We start from the raw sequence: 15,499 nt of genomic DNA, 5'->3' as shown, positions 1-15,499 counted from the left end.
TTGGTATCTTTGAAGATGTCGCACTACCGTTTTTGGGAAAGCTTCTTTTCAGTCTATAGATGCCACTGCTCTGTCCAGTCTTTCTTGAATGTTTGCAGCTCCTGTTTGGTTTTTCTATCACGTAAAGACGTGTCCTACAAAACCCAAGTCAAGTAATTGATTGATCTGCAAAGTCTCTAGAAATCTTTTTACCTGAATGTAAGTGACTGGTAAACTTTCTTACTATTCCTTTTATTCAAGAACCTGATTGAAATTACTGAAGACAAGCCATGACATGTTTCAGGCTTGTCCAAGGGTGTTCAAAAGATAATTTGCTTACTCTCTTCTGCTTTAACCTCCATATCTATGTGGTTTAGGGACATAAAAGAAACATTAATATATATAAAATTGTCCCACAGAACTGCAAGGCCCCCTGCTCTTCTTCTACCTTACCCAAAACAGTCAACTTTGCTCTTCTTCTACCTTTCCCGAAACAGTCAACTTTTGCAATGTTCATCATTCCTCCTCTGTTTCTTATCCTATTTAATTCATCTACTTTTCTCCTAGTCTCCATTAGGAACACCAGGTTGGAAGCTTGTAATTTGATTTTGATCTATGGTGTGAGATGTTGGAATTAATAGGGTTATATATAGTGTGGAGAATTGGGGTGTTGTGGCATAGAAGATTTTGGTAATAAGTAACTACAATTGGGTCCAAGAGGCTGCTATATGTTTAGAAATAGTGTCACCAATTTCTTTGTTTTGCATTATTTTCATGGTGATAAATTTCAAAAATCATGTCTGATCACGAAACTTCAAGGTGGAAGTCGCGTATTTGGACATTATTTTACTCGCACGTTTTTGTTTGAGAAGACAAACATATCAGAAAATTAAATTATATTAGTCAGATAGAATTCACTAAAATGAATTCGTATCCTTTTCACAAGACAAAGATAAAGGGTAGTTGCACTTGCTAGTGAGTAGTAACAATGCAATATTTGGAGTAATACACTATTACCCTATCTACCTACTACCAACACAAAATACACTTAATTAAAAGATCTAATATTTACACTGAATGCAAAGGATATCCAGAAGACGAAAAGCACCATCTAACTATATCTCTATACATAGTACTAATCAATTGCAACAAAATTGGCAGCATTTCCTTCTGTCTCAAGCTTCCCAAATAATCTTGGATTTATGTACCTGAAAATTATTAGGGTCTGGAACACTCTTAAACGGAATGGCTAAAGTGACAGGGATAATACTTTTTTTTCCCCGCATGATGAAAATAGCATAGGTACGGTTCGGAAGCAAGAAAACTGCAAACTTAACTCTTTACTTAAACTGAATTATTATAATTGTAAATTCTGTTAAAAGAAACAATTATCTATAGAGCCATAGAACTTATCTGTTAAGATTAAACAACAAGAAAAAAAACACTGTTTTCTTGAAGTTTGAACTAAGATCTATTCTTTTAGAAGGTAATTCCTTCTAGTTTATATAAAAAGTATTTTTGGAGATTGGATTTATTTACAAGTAGACTAACCTTTATAGGAGCTCTTAAAGCCAGGTATAAAACAAAAGTGTATTGGCAGCAAAGTTGGTACTTAGGTCATAGATCCCTCTTCAAAAAAACTTGGTTGCATCCATAGAAGTTAGAACCTGCTAACAAAATTGCCATCACCCAAAGCATGACAAGTTTTGGAAGATGGGAAAAATGTTTTGATGCTGTTAAGAGCAGAGGAGGCAAAGGAAGAATAGAATACTTCTACATCTTATTTAAGGTTCTTGATGCATACTTTTTACTGGGTGCATTAAAGAATGAGCCTTAAAACAAATAATTTTATGAACTGCAGATATAAATGCAAAGAAACATACCTCCCTAAGATATACACATGTCCATCAATACCGCATCATGTTTCTCCACTTGTCCTTCAAATCAACCTGATAAAACCATTGCAGTTGTACTTAATGCTTAAGGAAAGGGCAAAAAAGGCAAATCACTTTGGTGCATTGATTACATACTGCTAGTCTATGTTCAAATACATCACTGTAAAAACTTTGAATTGTTTTCCAATTTCCTGTGCCAAACCTGTATAAGATAATATGGTTAATAGGAACACAAAACCGCTCATGATGTACAAAACTGTTAACTAAATCAAATAGTTTTCAATTTCATGTATAACTAACATTCAAGACAGTTCACCCTGAATCTTTTTGGTTTGACTAGTTTAGAGCTAACACATACATTTGTACGCCAGTCCTTAGTGTCTCCTCTTCCAATGAAGACCATTTTCTTTTCTTCCTTCTTAGCTGCATTCCATTGGGCATGTTTTCTATTGAATCATTCCACTGCAAAGATAAAGAAATAACTAAGATGCCAATCCAAAGATATAATTAAGCACAAACTGAATACCTAAACCAAGCAGGCAAAAAAATTATATATATATATATATAAACCATCTTCTTGTGTAAAAAACAGTGTTTGATGGTCCACATCTGCAGAACCCAAAGTTCACTGCATCAGATGTTGGTAATCGTCTTAGAGGATAAACTAGCTCCAGGCGTAAGCAAACATTTTCTTTCTCATTTAAAAAAGTTACCTTGAAAATAAGATACCACCCTTAAGATCTATGCTCCCAGATTAATGCAGATAATAAATACATGATTACCTCATAAGTTTGAGAAGTACCATTCGGCTCCATCAAACTGGGTCTTTTATGAGCAGTATTGTTCGGCTCAATTGAATTCGGACGTTCAGCATTAACTCTACTATGATGAACAGAAGGCGACTTCTTGTGCTCGGCATCTTTAGGTTGATAAGGAATAATAGCCATGCAAGTATTTGAGTTTGGTACATCTACATCTCTGCTATGGTTTTCCATTGGCTGTTCATGATTTGTACCTTTCCGTGCAAGTTTAGATCTAACAGCATCAGATATATCTAATGCCTCAGGAAGAGGATCATTGACCAATGCTCGTAGCTCCGAAAAACTTGATTTAAGAGATTCTCGGGCCGTTTTAACTTCTCCACTTAGCACAGTATCATTTTTTCTCCATGATCTTTCTGTCCCCAATTCCTCAGCACTAGACATTTTAACTCCTCTACTGCATCTCCGAAATGCAGGCAGCTTGCGTTGAAGTTGAGGATTGCCTCTTGCTAATGAGGACATAACATAGTACACGTGTAAATAACAAAGAATAGGTGTAAGATGGCCAATCATGAACAGCGTTATAAATTGCATAATTGTCTCTTGTTTTCAACAATGAGCAAACCCATTCATTTGTTAAAACAAAATTTAAGTTCAAACTGACCCTGATTGAAAATAGTCCTCTGGTAAAAATAGTCCTCTGGTAAGTGGTAAGCATGAGTAAATGAGTAAAAACAGATAACAACATAGTCCCACTTGGTAATAACAACACCGGAAAAGGTAAAAGCATAAATCAAGTTAGGGAAGCATTTGCGCCAATTTACATTTAGTAACTTCATATTTAGGCCAATTCACAAGCTTCTCTTCAATTGGAGAGAGCGAGTGGCTAAATTATCATTTCTAGAGCACTAAATATCTATGTGTATCCTTATTTAAACATGCAATAACAAATGAATTAACATAAACATTTTAAAAACTCTTGCAAGAAGGGACACCAAAACTGTACAACAATCAAGCTTTAGCTTACTAGATAGGGTTGGCACTGCCCTGGACGAAAATTCAGTTTCAAATTTGACTTAAGAAAAACTACTTGAACTGCACTCCATATGCCATACCATACACCATTAGGACTTAAAACACTAGAACACATAGCACTATTGTGCATTGTACTGGTACACTAATAACCAAAAGACATAAAATTTGCAAGGAACAGGTCCAGGACAATAAAGAAAAATCATTAACATCAAAATCCACTAAATAGAACAAACCTTTCTTCTCCTTTGCAGGCTCCAGGGTTCCATCAACAGAACCTTCAGCTCTCTTCACCTCCACACCGTCCATGCAACGTGAACCATCATTGTCGTCGTAACCATTGTCATCAACACCATGATCCCTTGCCTGTTCAGCACCAGAGGCATTTCTGCAAACACCTGTCGTACACCCTACCACTCTAGTCTCCGGCACCGGATTCAAAATCACATTCGGCAATTCTTTCCCCTTGCCTTTCGTCTTTCCTTTGTTCTTTGTCATTTCTGCTACCGATTCAAGAAAAGAAGGACCCATTGTTTCCCACACTTCCTGCAGATAAAACCTAACTTCAGTAAACGCGTCGTTTCGGGTATTCAACTCCTTCAACCTATCAGAAACCCTAGTGTCAAAAAGTGCGGCCTCAATGTCGTCCCTCCATCGCGCAATCTCGTCGAAGAACAGCTCGCTCTGGCGCTGCTCCAACTCCTCCACGCGGCCGCGCCAGATACGCGTCACCGCGGATAAGTACTCACCGCTGGTGGACCCGTCGTAGGAGGCGGCGAGGAATTTGACGGTGCACTCGACGGCGACGGCGCAGTAGGCTCTGCGCATGGAATCGATGATCGGAACGGCGTCGTTTCGGTCAATCGCTTCGATTTTCTCCAGTATCTCGAGAGCGGTTTCGGTGATTGAGGCATTGCAGAGTTGGGATCGGAGGGTGCGGAGGAGTAGGGTTTTCTTAAGTTTGGGATCGGCGCCAGAGAGATTAAGGACCCTAAGGATCTTGGAGACGAGGGAATCGGGGGCGGAACTCCGGAGGTGGAATTCCGCAACCCACCGCGCAATGTCAGGGTCCATTGTCTGTTTGGATTCAGTGGAAAACTCCGCACAACTCGTATGGGAAGATTTGTGGATGAACTGGAATATTAGGGTTTTTTAATTTTACTTTTTGCTACTAACGAGTGACAGGTGTGTAAGCATGAAAAAGAGTGGGGTTTGGAATTTGATCCAAATAATAATAATAATAATAATAATAATAATAATAATAATAATAATAATTTATAAAATTTAATGATAATTAAGTTTTTTTATGTTATTAATTTTTAGAATAAAACCCAAAATAGTCCTTGACAATTACCTCGAAAGACAACGAGGTCCTTAACAAAAAAAACCTAACCCGGCCTCGGACAATTATCTCGAAAGGACGCCGAGGTCCCTGTGTCAAAAGAAATTTAGGTTGCTTTTTTTTGCACAGGGGCTAATCAGTCCCAAAAAAAAATATCAGGGGTTGGATTGGGTGTTTTCTTTCTTGGAGTCTTGTTGTCCTTTCGAGGTGATTGTCAGGGGTCGGATGGGGTATTCACTCTTAATTTTTTATTCTAAAAAATTTTTCAGGGCAATTTACCAAAATAAATAATTTAGCTTCCAATTTTACCAGAATACACATTTTGCAAAAGAGGTCTGCTACACATACAAGTCTTTTTGCCTTACAAGTCTTACAAGTTGGTACAAGCCTAAAAAAAACACGCATTGCACTCCCACATTTAAGAGTAAATAAACGCACGTTATTCAACCATTTCCTGTTTCCAAAGCGCGCTACTCATCATGCATTATAAACGACTCTTCTTCTTCTTCCTCGTGAAAACGTGTTTCTTGCCAAATTTGAAGATAATGAAACTTCAGAAATATACCCAAACGATTACAGAAATGCACCCAAAGGATTACAGAAATACACCCAAACGGTTACAGAAATTCACCCAAACGATTATAGAAATACACCCAAAGGATTACAGAAATACACCCAAAGGATTACAAAAACTACACCCAAAGGATTTAAGAAATACACCTAAAATTCGTTGAATAACGAAGGAAAAAAATAGAGAGAATAACGAAAAAAAATAGAGAGAAAAGCACGTAAATGAAGAAAGAAAAAAAGAAGGCAAGAAACGAAAGAAAAGAAGAAGAAGAAGAAGAAGAAGAAGAAGAAGAAGAAGAAGAAGAAGAAGAAGAAGAAGAAGAAGAAGAAGAAGAAGAAGAAGAAGAAGAAGAAGAGGAAGAAGAACGTGCAGCAAGAAGAAGAAGAAGGTGCAGTGAGTAACTGTTGAAGAAGGAGAAAGAGAAGACAAGAAACGAAAGAAAAGAAGAAGAGGAAGAGGAAGAGGAAAAAGAACGTGCAACAACAAGAAGAAGAAGGTGCAGTAAAAACATGCAGTAATTGTTGAAGAAGGAGAAAGAGAAGGCAAGAAATGAAAGAAAAGAAGAAGAAGAAGAGGAAGATGAATAAGAACGTGCGCAAGAAGAAGAAGAAGGTACACTTGTAAAGACTTGTATAAAAAAACGCTTGTATGTAGAGAATTTCTCTTTGCAAAATGGATATCAAAATGCATTTTTTTATAAACTATATAAACCGCGATAGAGGACCCACGGTTTACAAATGAACGTAAACCGCTATAGGGGTCTTGTTCGGTTGCTCAGTACTCCGGACAGGTTGAGAAGATGCTCCAAGTAAGGAGGTGGATACTAGCCTGGATCTGAGCCTTTGTACGAGACGCTACAATGACACTCCGACGCTCAAGTCAGAAAATGTTACAGATGGCAGTGAGTAGTGGTGGTAGTGACGTACCTTGGGGAGGGATAGGGCCCTCTCCATTTATTTATACCCTGTCAGTGGGGTGGGTCCCACGAGGGCAAGCCACCTTCCTGGAACTTTCCTAACCCCAGCTATCAAGTAGTTGGCTCCCTGGAGGAGGTGTTCGGGGCAGGGTCCGGGCGTGTGGTGCCCCGGTGACCATTCGCTCGGGTTGAGTCAGATCGTGTGTTGGGCCGGATCGGCTATGAGACTGGGCCGAGCCGCAACAAGTCTCGTGAATTATGTTCGAAGCCAAACTGCACATCATCTGTGGTAGGGATGTCGCGGTTTGTGTGTGAATTGCAAACGTCCATAAATCGCGGCCCTTTTCGCTTCTTTATCTCCATTTTCTTGCTCTGCATCACCATGCATCACTATACCCTGGCATTAGTCCCACTGCATTGCTTGATTCTCCCATCATGCTCCCCAATTCTCAAGTTATTATATATATATTGTTGATTTTTTCAGCGACCTTTTTTATTATTTTATTTCAATTTTATCAAAAGATCAATTTTTTTGGGCCTATGATGTTGTGTTTATTTATTTAGTTTTGTTTTATTTTTTCAGGCTATGTCTTCTATAATAATTGGCTGATTTTATTGGCTATGTTCTCTATCATTTGATCAAGAATGATGCTCCTAATTCTTAATTTCTTACTTCAAGTTTAAGAATAATTTATTTTTATATAATATCAAATATGAAATAAATTACAATCTTAAAATAATTAATTGCATTTATATAGATCAACCATTAAAAGAATAAGACTAGTACGTTAATCTATTATTTACCATAACTCTTTTAAGTCAGGTAGTAGGTATTCAGTACTAAATAAAAAAATTTAACAAATATACTTTTTCAATCCTAAATTTTAGAACTAAATTGACTATAAATTCAACAAATGTATTTCATGTTTGATATTATATAAAAATAAATTGTTAACTTAATAAAAAATTTAAATAACTAAAAATGTACATTTAATAAAAATATAATTTGATATTTTAAAAAATTAAAAAATACATTTTAAAAATAGACTAGCTAAACATATTTTTATTATTTTTAACATTTAAAAATAAGGTCTCTTTTAAAAAAAATTAAATATAAAAAATTTAAAATAAAAATGTTAAAGTTGGTGAATAAACATGGGTGAAGTACTGGTGAAAACTATGCTAAAGTTGAAGGTTCGGTTGAAAAAAAGTTTAATTGAAAACACAAAAAACACATATACATATAAACCGCGAGACTCCGGTGCGATTTTTAGCCATTTTGCATATAAATATAAACGCAGCAGGGATATAGCGGTTTATAGACGTTAATTCACACACAAACTGCGGACCCCTACTGTTTACGTTCATTTGTAAACTATGGATACCTGTCGCAGTTTACATAGTTTATGAAAAAAATACATTTTAATATCCATTTTGCAAAATGTGTATTCCGGTAAGATTGGAAGCCAAATTATTTATTTTAGTAAATTACCCAATTTTTCATTATAATATTTGTTTCTTGGTTTAGATAAAATTTGTTATTTACTTATTTTTGAAATGATTTTTAATTAAATTTAAAAAATATCTATTTTTTATCATTAATTTATTCGATGATTTTAGATAATTTTATTTTTATAAATAATTTTTTAAATATAAAATTTTATTAGAATGACTTGATTTCATCCAAATTAATTCATATCATCTATTAATCTCTTTTTTTTTTTATCAAATATGTGTGACAATAATAAATATGAAATTAGTCAGAAGTAGATTGTTATTACTAATATGACTATTACTAATCTTTTTTGTTTTTAATAATAAAATTTTTAATTGTTTAACTTTTTTTTCTGTATTACCGATAGAGAAAAGTTTTTTTATTTAAATTAAAAATATAATATTTACCTATTTAAATAAACATATAATATTTATCAAAATACATTTAGGGTCATATATCAGATACATTGACAGAACTATAAAACGAACATATCTCAAGTGCACTAATCCCGTTTTGTGATATGGAACGCGCTAATCATATCTCGAGTGCACTCGAGATATGCTCATATACTGACATGGACTAGTATATCCAAGATACGTGCAAAGAAGCAAAACAGAGACATGCAATTTAGGATTTAGATCTTTTTGTTTCAATATTGTCACTTTGATGTACTGATTGTTATTAAATGTGTTTAATGTGTAATGAAACATTATTTCTGTATAACTATTAATTTTATAATTATATAATTATTAATTTTATAGTAAAAATCAATCTTTTATTTAATTAAATAAAGAAAAATAAAAGTTCATGGCCCGGCGACCCGGTCTGGCCCTCCAGAACCCGCAAATTCGGCGGTACGGGTTTGGCAGCTTTTTTTAATTTGGCGGGTACCAAAATCTAGTCCGACCCGTCTTTTTTTAACGGGTTCGGCGGATCGGCCTGACGGGTTCGACCCGTTTTGCCACCCCTACTTCCAATTGGACCTAATACACCATTCCATGACCCAACACCTATTCTCTCTCCCTCATCTAACACGTCCTCACCTTCATCTTCTCTAGATAGCATCCTTCCTCCTATCACTTTTCCATCGTCACCATCTCTCCCATCACCACCCTCATCTCCTATCCTTTTCTCTCTCTCGTTTTCTGACCAAACCTCCTCCTCAAGTTCTAGGTATCCCATTTCATATGTTTTCTCTCTTGATAACCTTTCTCTTTCACATAAAAAATATGTCTTATCTTTGTATTATGAGTATGATCTCAGGAATTTTTAGGAAGCACAAAAGGTCCCTCACTGGCAAAATACCATGAATGAGGAAATTGCTACCCTGGCGTTGAATAGGACTTGGAAACTAGTGGACTGCCCTCCAAAAGTGCAACCCATTAGCTGCAAATGGGTTTACAAGATTAAACGAAGGCCGGATGGTTCTATTGAGAGATACAAGGCACAACTCGTCGCAAAGAGTTTCACACAAACAGAGGGGATTGATTTTCTCGAGACTTTCTCACCGATGGTGAAACCTGCAACGATAAGAATTATTCTTGCCTTAGCATCAATGAAGAGATGGTCTATTCCACAATTGGATATCAATAATATATTTTTACACAGTAATTTGACAGAAACAGTTTATATGGCACTTTCTCCTGGCATCATTCCATCCCGTCCCAATCAGTGTTGCAAGCTCCTTAAGTCTCTTTATGGGTTGCAACAGTCAAGCAGAATGTGGTATGAAAAACTTTCTTCTCTTCTCCTTTCTTGTGGTTATCAGCAGACAACTTTTGATTATAGTTTGTTTGTCAAAATTATGGGCAATGAAATATGTATTCTGTTAGTTTATGTCGATGATATCATTGTTACTAGAAATTCTGCTGCTGAAATTGCTTCTATTAAGAAGATTTTAAATTACAATTTTAAGATTAAGGATCTTGGTACACTGAAGTATTTTCTAGGTATTGAAGTTGCTCACTTTTCAAAGGGTATTTCTCTTTCTCAGCATAAATACTGCCTTGATTTATTAGATGATTCTAGATTACTTGGTGCTAAACCTGCTGCTGTCCCTATGAAAAGTACTGTTAAGCTTTACTAAGATGATGGTCCTCTTCTTTCCCTCTGTTTATCGCCATCTTGTTAGCCGGTTAATTTATTTAACCACTACTCAATCGCATATTATGTATGCCACCAGCAACTTAGCTAGTTCATGGCCTTTCCTTCTCAGGCTCATTATAACGCTGCATTGCTGGTTCTTCGCTATCTCAAGAATAGTCCAGGCAAAGGGTTGTATTTTTCTAGAGACTATACTTTTCAGATTTATGGATTTAGTGATTTTGATTAGGTCCAATGCCCTCATACTCGCCGTTCCTTAATTGGCTATTGCTTTTTTTGGGGGATTGTTTAGTGTCTTAGAAAACTAAGAAGCAGGCCGCTATTGCTCATTCTTCTACGGAAGCCGAGTATTGTACTTTGACTAATATAACTTGTGAGCTTTTATGGATATTAAACTTACTACAATTCCTTCGCATTACTTGTGGAAGACCTCCCATTCTTTTTTGTGATAACCAGGGTGCATTACATATCGCTGCCAACCCGTTTTTTCATGAAAGAACCAAACATCTAAAGGTTGATTATCACCTTGTTCGACAAGAAGTTTGAGAGGGGATCATGAAATTACTTCCCGTTCCTTTCTCACGATAATTGGCAGATATTTTTACCAAACCTTTGCCTACTCAACCATTTCATGCTAATCTTTCCAAGCGGTGGATTCTCGATATATACGATCTTCCACTTTGCGGAGACATATTGAATCAATCACCTTCAGAATCCTATGAAGAAGTTTAAAATTTAAAACTCTGTTAGTTTGTTAGCGTAGTTTAAAATTTAAAATTCTATTAGTTTGTTTTACTTTTGTGTGTATATATATATATATATAGTTAGTCGTTTTTATCTATTTTTAATTGAATAAGAAATACAGTTATCTTTACATACTCTCTCAATTTTATTAAAGAGTATTGTTGAGTTTAGTAAAATAAACTATGATAAAGATGATGACTAAATATTATTGGGTTAATTATCAAATTATTTGTGATTGGTTTGATTTAGTGTGCAAAAAATAAAACAAACCCAAAAAGCAAATGATCAAAGCACACATACATACAAAATATGGCCCTATATCAATTCAGCTGTACCACTACATTCACTCCAATCTTGATCTAAGAAGGCTGGATAGCTAAACCAACTGAAAGAAACAAAGATAAGTTGGCCTAATTCAAGCCCAATTCGGTGACCACATTAAACCTATCTCTCTTCATCCTAATCACTAACCAAGCAAGCAAATTAAATTCTAATTAAATCTTTTTTCACTTCCATCGAATACAAACTCTCTCTTTTCTCTTTTTCACTCTTTTCACGTCAAATCCCTTAACTAAGAAAGAAGAAAGTGGAAAGATCAGAAGCTAGAGTAAAACGAAGATAAAAAAAATTATTTTCGATTTCAAGCAAAAAGAAAAAAGGGTTACAACAAAAGGGTAAATCTTATCCGAATAGAATATCCCAAAAGCTATTTTTTTTTTTCATTTGTGAATCACCAAGAAATCGTGCAGAAATATACTCTGTACAAGCAACATTCTAAAAAGTATGGAAAAAGTGAAGTCAATGGTGCTCTGCTGGAAATCCATGGTCAAGAATCAAACTTGGGGGCAAAGCAAAACTCAACGCCTCATATTCAAGATTCTTTAAGAAAAAGGTTGAGAGAGAAAGGTAAAGTTGCATGTCACTGCTTCTGCTCTCTCTCACCACGCTGCTAGTAGTTCTAATGATGAAGAAGAAGACAACCCAAGTGTTGAACTTGATTCAAACTTTGGAGGCTTCACTCTTCTATAATAGGGGTGAACGGCTAACGATTGAACAAGAGAGAAAGAGCACTTGTTTCGGTTTCCATAGTTCATTGAGTTGCTCCTGTTCGTCTTCTTCATGTTTTTTATTTTGTAATTCTTTTTCTCAATTTAGTCTGTCTGAGTTTCATTGGAAAAAGACAAACATGGTGTGGTTTGTAAAAAAAAAAAAAAACCAATGAATAGAAAAAGACAGTGAGCTAGAGTTGGATAAAAAAGCATAATTATCTTAGAGATTCTTTGTAAGTTTTTCTGTTTTGTGTCATAATCCTAAGAAGATTCCCTTACAAGTTGGGTTAGCACTTCGTTGTTAAAAGATAGAGTGAGTCCTAGTTCAATTTGGATTAGAATCTAGACTTGTCGCAAATAGGATTATGGTAGATTTTAGGAAGAATTGGTGTATGTAAATTGTCGAAGAAATAGTAAAATTCTATCATATTGTGATAGAGACCGAATGTAAATTACATTACACTAAATAACCAAACCAAAATATATCTATATGTCACTCTTTACTATCTTTGTTTTTGGTTATATGTATTAGAAGACAACTAAAAATGTCTTCTAATTGTTCAACTTAACTGCATTTGTTCTAATAAGTAATTTAATTCTGGTTCATCTTGTATTAGGAGACAAAATTTAAAATCTCTTCTGTATTTATCTTAAAAAAGCAAAGTTACAAAAATAAAAGAAAATTCAAGATTCAATCCCTCCTTTTTCTTAGGCACAAGTATGTCTCCGAAAACTTCAAATCAAGTATAAAGTTGCGTAATTAATTATGATTATTTTAGGAACCAGGCAGATAATAAGGATAAGACTATTAAGAGAAGTCTCACTAAAGTTGTTTCACATAATCATTTCTTACACGTCTTTGTTTTAAGAGAGAGAAAAATAAAAAAAAATGATGGAACATGTATTTAAAAGGAATCTACTAAAATGTCTAATTAACTTTTAAATAAAAAATAAATTGTCAAGAAAATAATCTACATACTAATTATTATTTATTTCTGTTGTGAGTTGTGACTTGACGATTATTATTGTTAATTTGTTATGATGAGACACGTATTAATTATCATCTAGGGCCTTCATATTTATGAGAAGAACTAATTAAATTTTTTTGTTCAATCTTTTTACATTTGTTCAATCTATTCGCAAGAGAAGGTTGAAGAGATATTTTCAGCATCATCGCCCCTCACTCTGATGTCCAATCTGATTGAAACTCTACTTGGTCTTATTCTCTTATTTTTACAATTTTGTTATACAATAATAAACATTAATCTATTTTTTAATATTATAAAAAATAAAAATATTAAAAATGGATAAGTTAAGCCAGCAAAAATATGACTGGTTTATAAATTGGCCATTTGACTCAATTCGAATAACATTAAATGAGCAACAGTCGGCTCATTTGACCCTTTTTTTTTAAGAATATATAAACTATGTAAAATGTAATATAATTTTTTAATATACAAAAAATATATAATGTATCAAAAAAATAATATAAAAATATATAAATGTATAATAAAACTTCTTGACTTGTATGGATATTAATTAATAAAAATATTAAAATTATCTAATTTTTTTTCTTAATTTAGTTTAACAAGCAATACGAGTGAACTCGTTTAATTAACTTATTTGCTTGGACGAGTCAAATCAGTATTTATTGGTTTGTTTAAAAAAGAGTCAACTATTTTTTAATTTTAACTCGCCACTCATGATAACTTTACTCAAATTCGCGGGTTTCTCCATTTGACAACTCTACTTCTTTCCCTTCAATTTCTGAGTTCCATACGTTAATTTTTAATTTGAGAAAAAGACAAATAGGTCGTTGACTTTTCAAATTTTTGACAAATACATCTCTGACAAAATTTAAATACAAAAAAGTTCCTGACTTTAATAAGCGGAGGACAATTTAGTCCTTCCGTCTATTTGTCTCTCATACACCTAACGGAACTGGCTGACGTGGCTGAAACGGTGTCCAGGTGTCCGTTACGGTGCCACGTTGGAAGGGGAAAAAAGTTCAAAGGACAAATAAGTCCTTGACGTCATTTTACAAATAAAGTTCGAAGGACAAATAGGTCCTTGAGAATTTTTTTTTTTCAAAATTAATAAACTCATTTCCTAAATTCTCTCATCTACCTCTCTCCATTTTTATATTTCTCTCTACTATTTTTACTCTATATATAATTATATTTTATATTAGTAATTTGACAAATCAAAATATGTCATTCGATATTTTTTTACAATTAAAATATTTTAAATATAAAATTATACACATTAAATTATTTTAAATTTTAGATAATGAATGTTAAAATTAATTACTAATAAAAAATTAGACTTTTTCATATAAAAATAATAACTAAAAATCTTATTATTTAATTTTTTATCTGCAGATATCTTGGTCTTCTTAATCAACTTACGACTTTTTTGTAAAAGTAGTTTGATTTTATAAATCTTTTGTGTCATGCATAATTTATACTGTTAGAACAAAGTAAACTATAATTTTAAAAAAAATATATTCTCGTAATGTTATTATGCATAAAAATACTAGTTCTAATATAATATACAAATGCACTAATACTAACTTAATACATGAATGATGCACAAATGAACTAATGCTAACTTGATGCATAAATGAACTGATGCTAACTAATGCCACTGGTATGATGAAAACTGAACTAATGCAATTTAACAAATTCTAATATAATACACAAATGCACTAAAACTAAACTAATGCAATTTAAGAAAAAGAGTAGAAACATAACAAGCCCAATTTCTACAATTTTAATACAAATAATTTAAATTGTAGAATAAAACAAGTTAACTAGATTTCAAAATACAAGCATAATTTTATCAGAAATTATTTTTAATATGAAAAAAAATTGGTGTTTTGGTTGAATATTGACATTTGAAGTGTATTACAGTATTGTGAATATTATTCAACACGCCCCCACGTGTTGGCTAAGATGCTGCCACGTGTTCAACATGCCCCCCACGTGTTGACCAGAATGATGCCACGTGTTCACCACGCCCCCCACGTGTTGACTTTCCACACAAAAAATCCACCCATCTATAATTACACCACATTCTCTCATTTTCAACAAAAACACCAATATTTTTTCCATACAAAAAAAATTAGCCTAATTTTATAAACTAAATTCTCATAATAGAAGTATAATAGAAGTATAATGAAAAAAAAATTCTCAAGAACCTATTTGTCCTTCGAACTTTTTTCCCCTTCCAACGTGGCACCATAACGGACACCTGGACCCCGTTACAACCACGTCAGCCAGTTCCGTTTGATTTGTGAGAGGAAAATAGACGGAAGGACTAAATTGTCCTCCGTTTGTTAAAGTCGGGGACTTTTTTGTATTTAAATTTTGTCAGGAATGTATTTATCAAAAACTTAAAAAGTTAGGAACCTATTTGTCTTTTTCCCTTTTAATTTTGTCACCCTTTCACCCGGTAATAATTCATTTCTTACATCATTTCCTTATCTCATTTGAATAGCAAAGCCACTATACTAAACTAATTCACTCTTTTATTGTAATTCAGTTTGTTTGTTTGTTTAGTTTTAATAATTATTTCTCTCGCATAGTCATTGTAAGTTGCAACCAATATAAC

The 15,499-nt window shown here is 33.8% G+C and overlaps 1 protein-coding gene across 6 annotated transcripts; it reads right to left on the bottom strand.

The window, feature by feature from the left end:
• Window positions 1-860: 860 nt before the first annotated feature.
• On the bottom strand, window positions 861-4,818 carry LOC130942027 (uncharacterized). 6 transcript variants are annotated; one of them, XR_009070761.1, is made up of 7 exons: window positions 3,904-4,816; window positions 2,657-3,144; window positions 2,233-2,336; window positions 2,010-2,076; window positions 1,863-1,928; window positions 1,531-1,646; window positions 861-1,204 (listed from the first exon to the last, which is right to left on the bottom strand). XR_009070761.1 is itself a non-coding variant. In XM_057870713.1 (6 exons), the coding sequence occupies exons 1-5, from the start codon at window positions 4,739-4,741 to the stop codon at window positions 1,887-1,889; spliced, it is 1,539 nt and encodes a 512-aa protein (XP_057726696.1). In that variant the 5' UTR covers window positions 4,742-4,816; the 3' UTR covers window positions 861-1,646; window positions 1,863-1,886. The 6 variants fall into 6 exon arrangements, 1 of the variants encoding a protein (XP_057726696.1); XR_009070760.1 differs by having other exon boundaries at window positions 861-1,187; XR_009070759.1 differs by having other exon boundaries at window positions 1,863-2,076; window positions 3,904-4,818.
• Window positions 4,819-15,499: the final 10,681 nt, after the last annotated feature.

Source organism: Arachis stenosperma, chromosome 1 (assembly GCF_014773155.1).
Source record: "Arachis stenosperma cultivar V10309 chromosome 1, arast.V10309.gnm1.PFL2, whole genome shotgun sequence".
Classification (NCBI taxonomy): Eukaryota; Viridiplantae; Streptophyta; class Magnoliopsida; order Fabales; family Fabaceae; genus Arachis; species Arachis stenosperma.
Note: the sequence above shows the minus strand (reverse complement) of the source record. Positions and strands in the feature narration are given on the sequence as shown.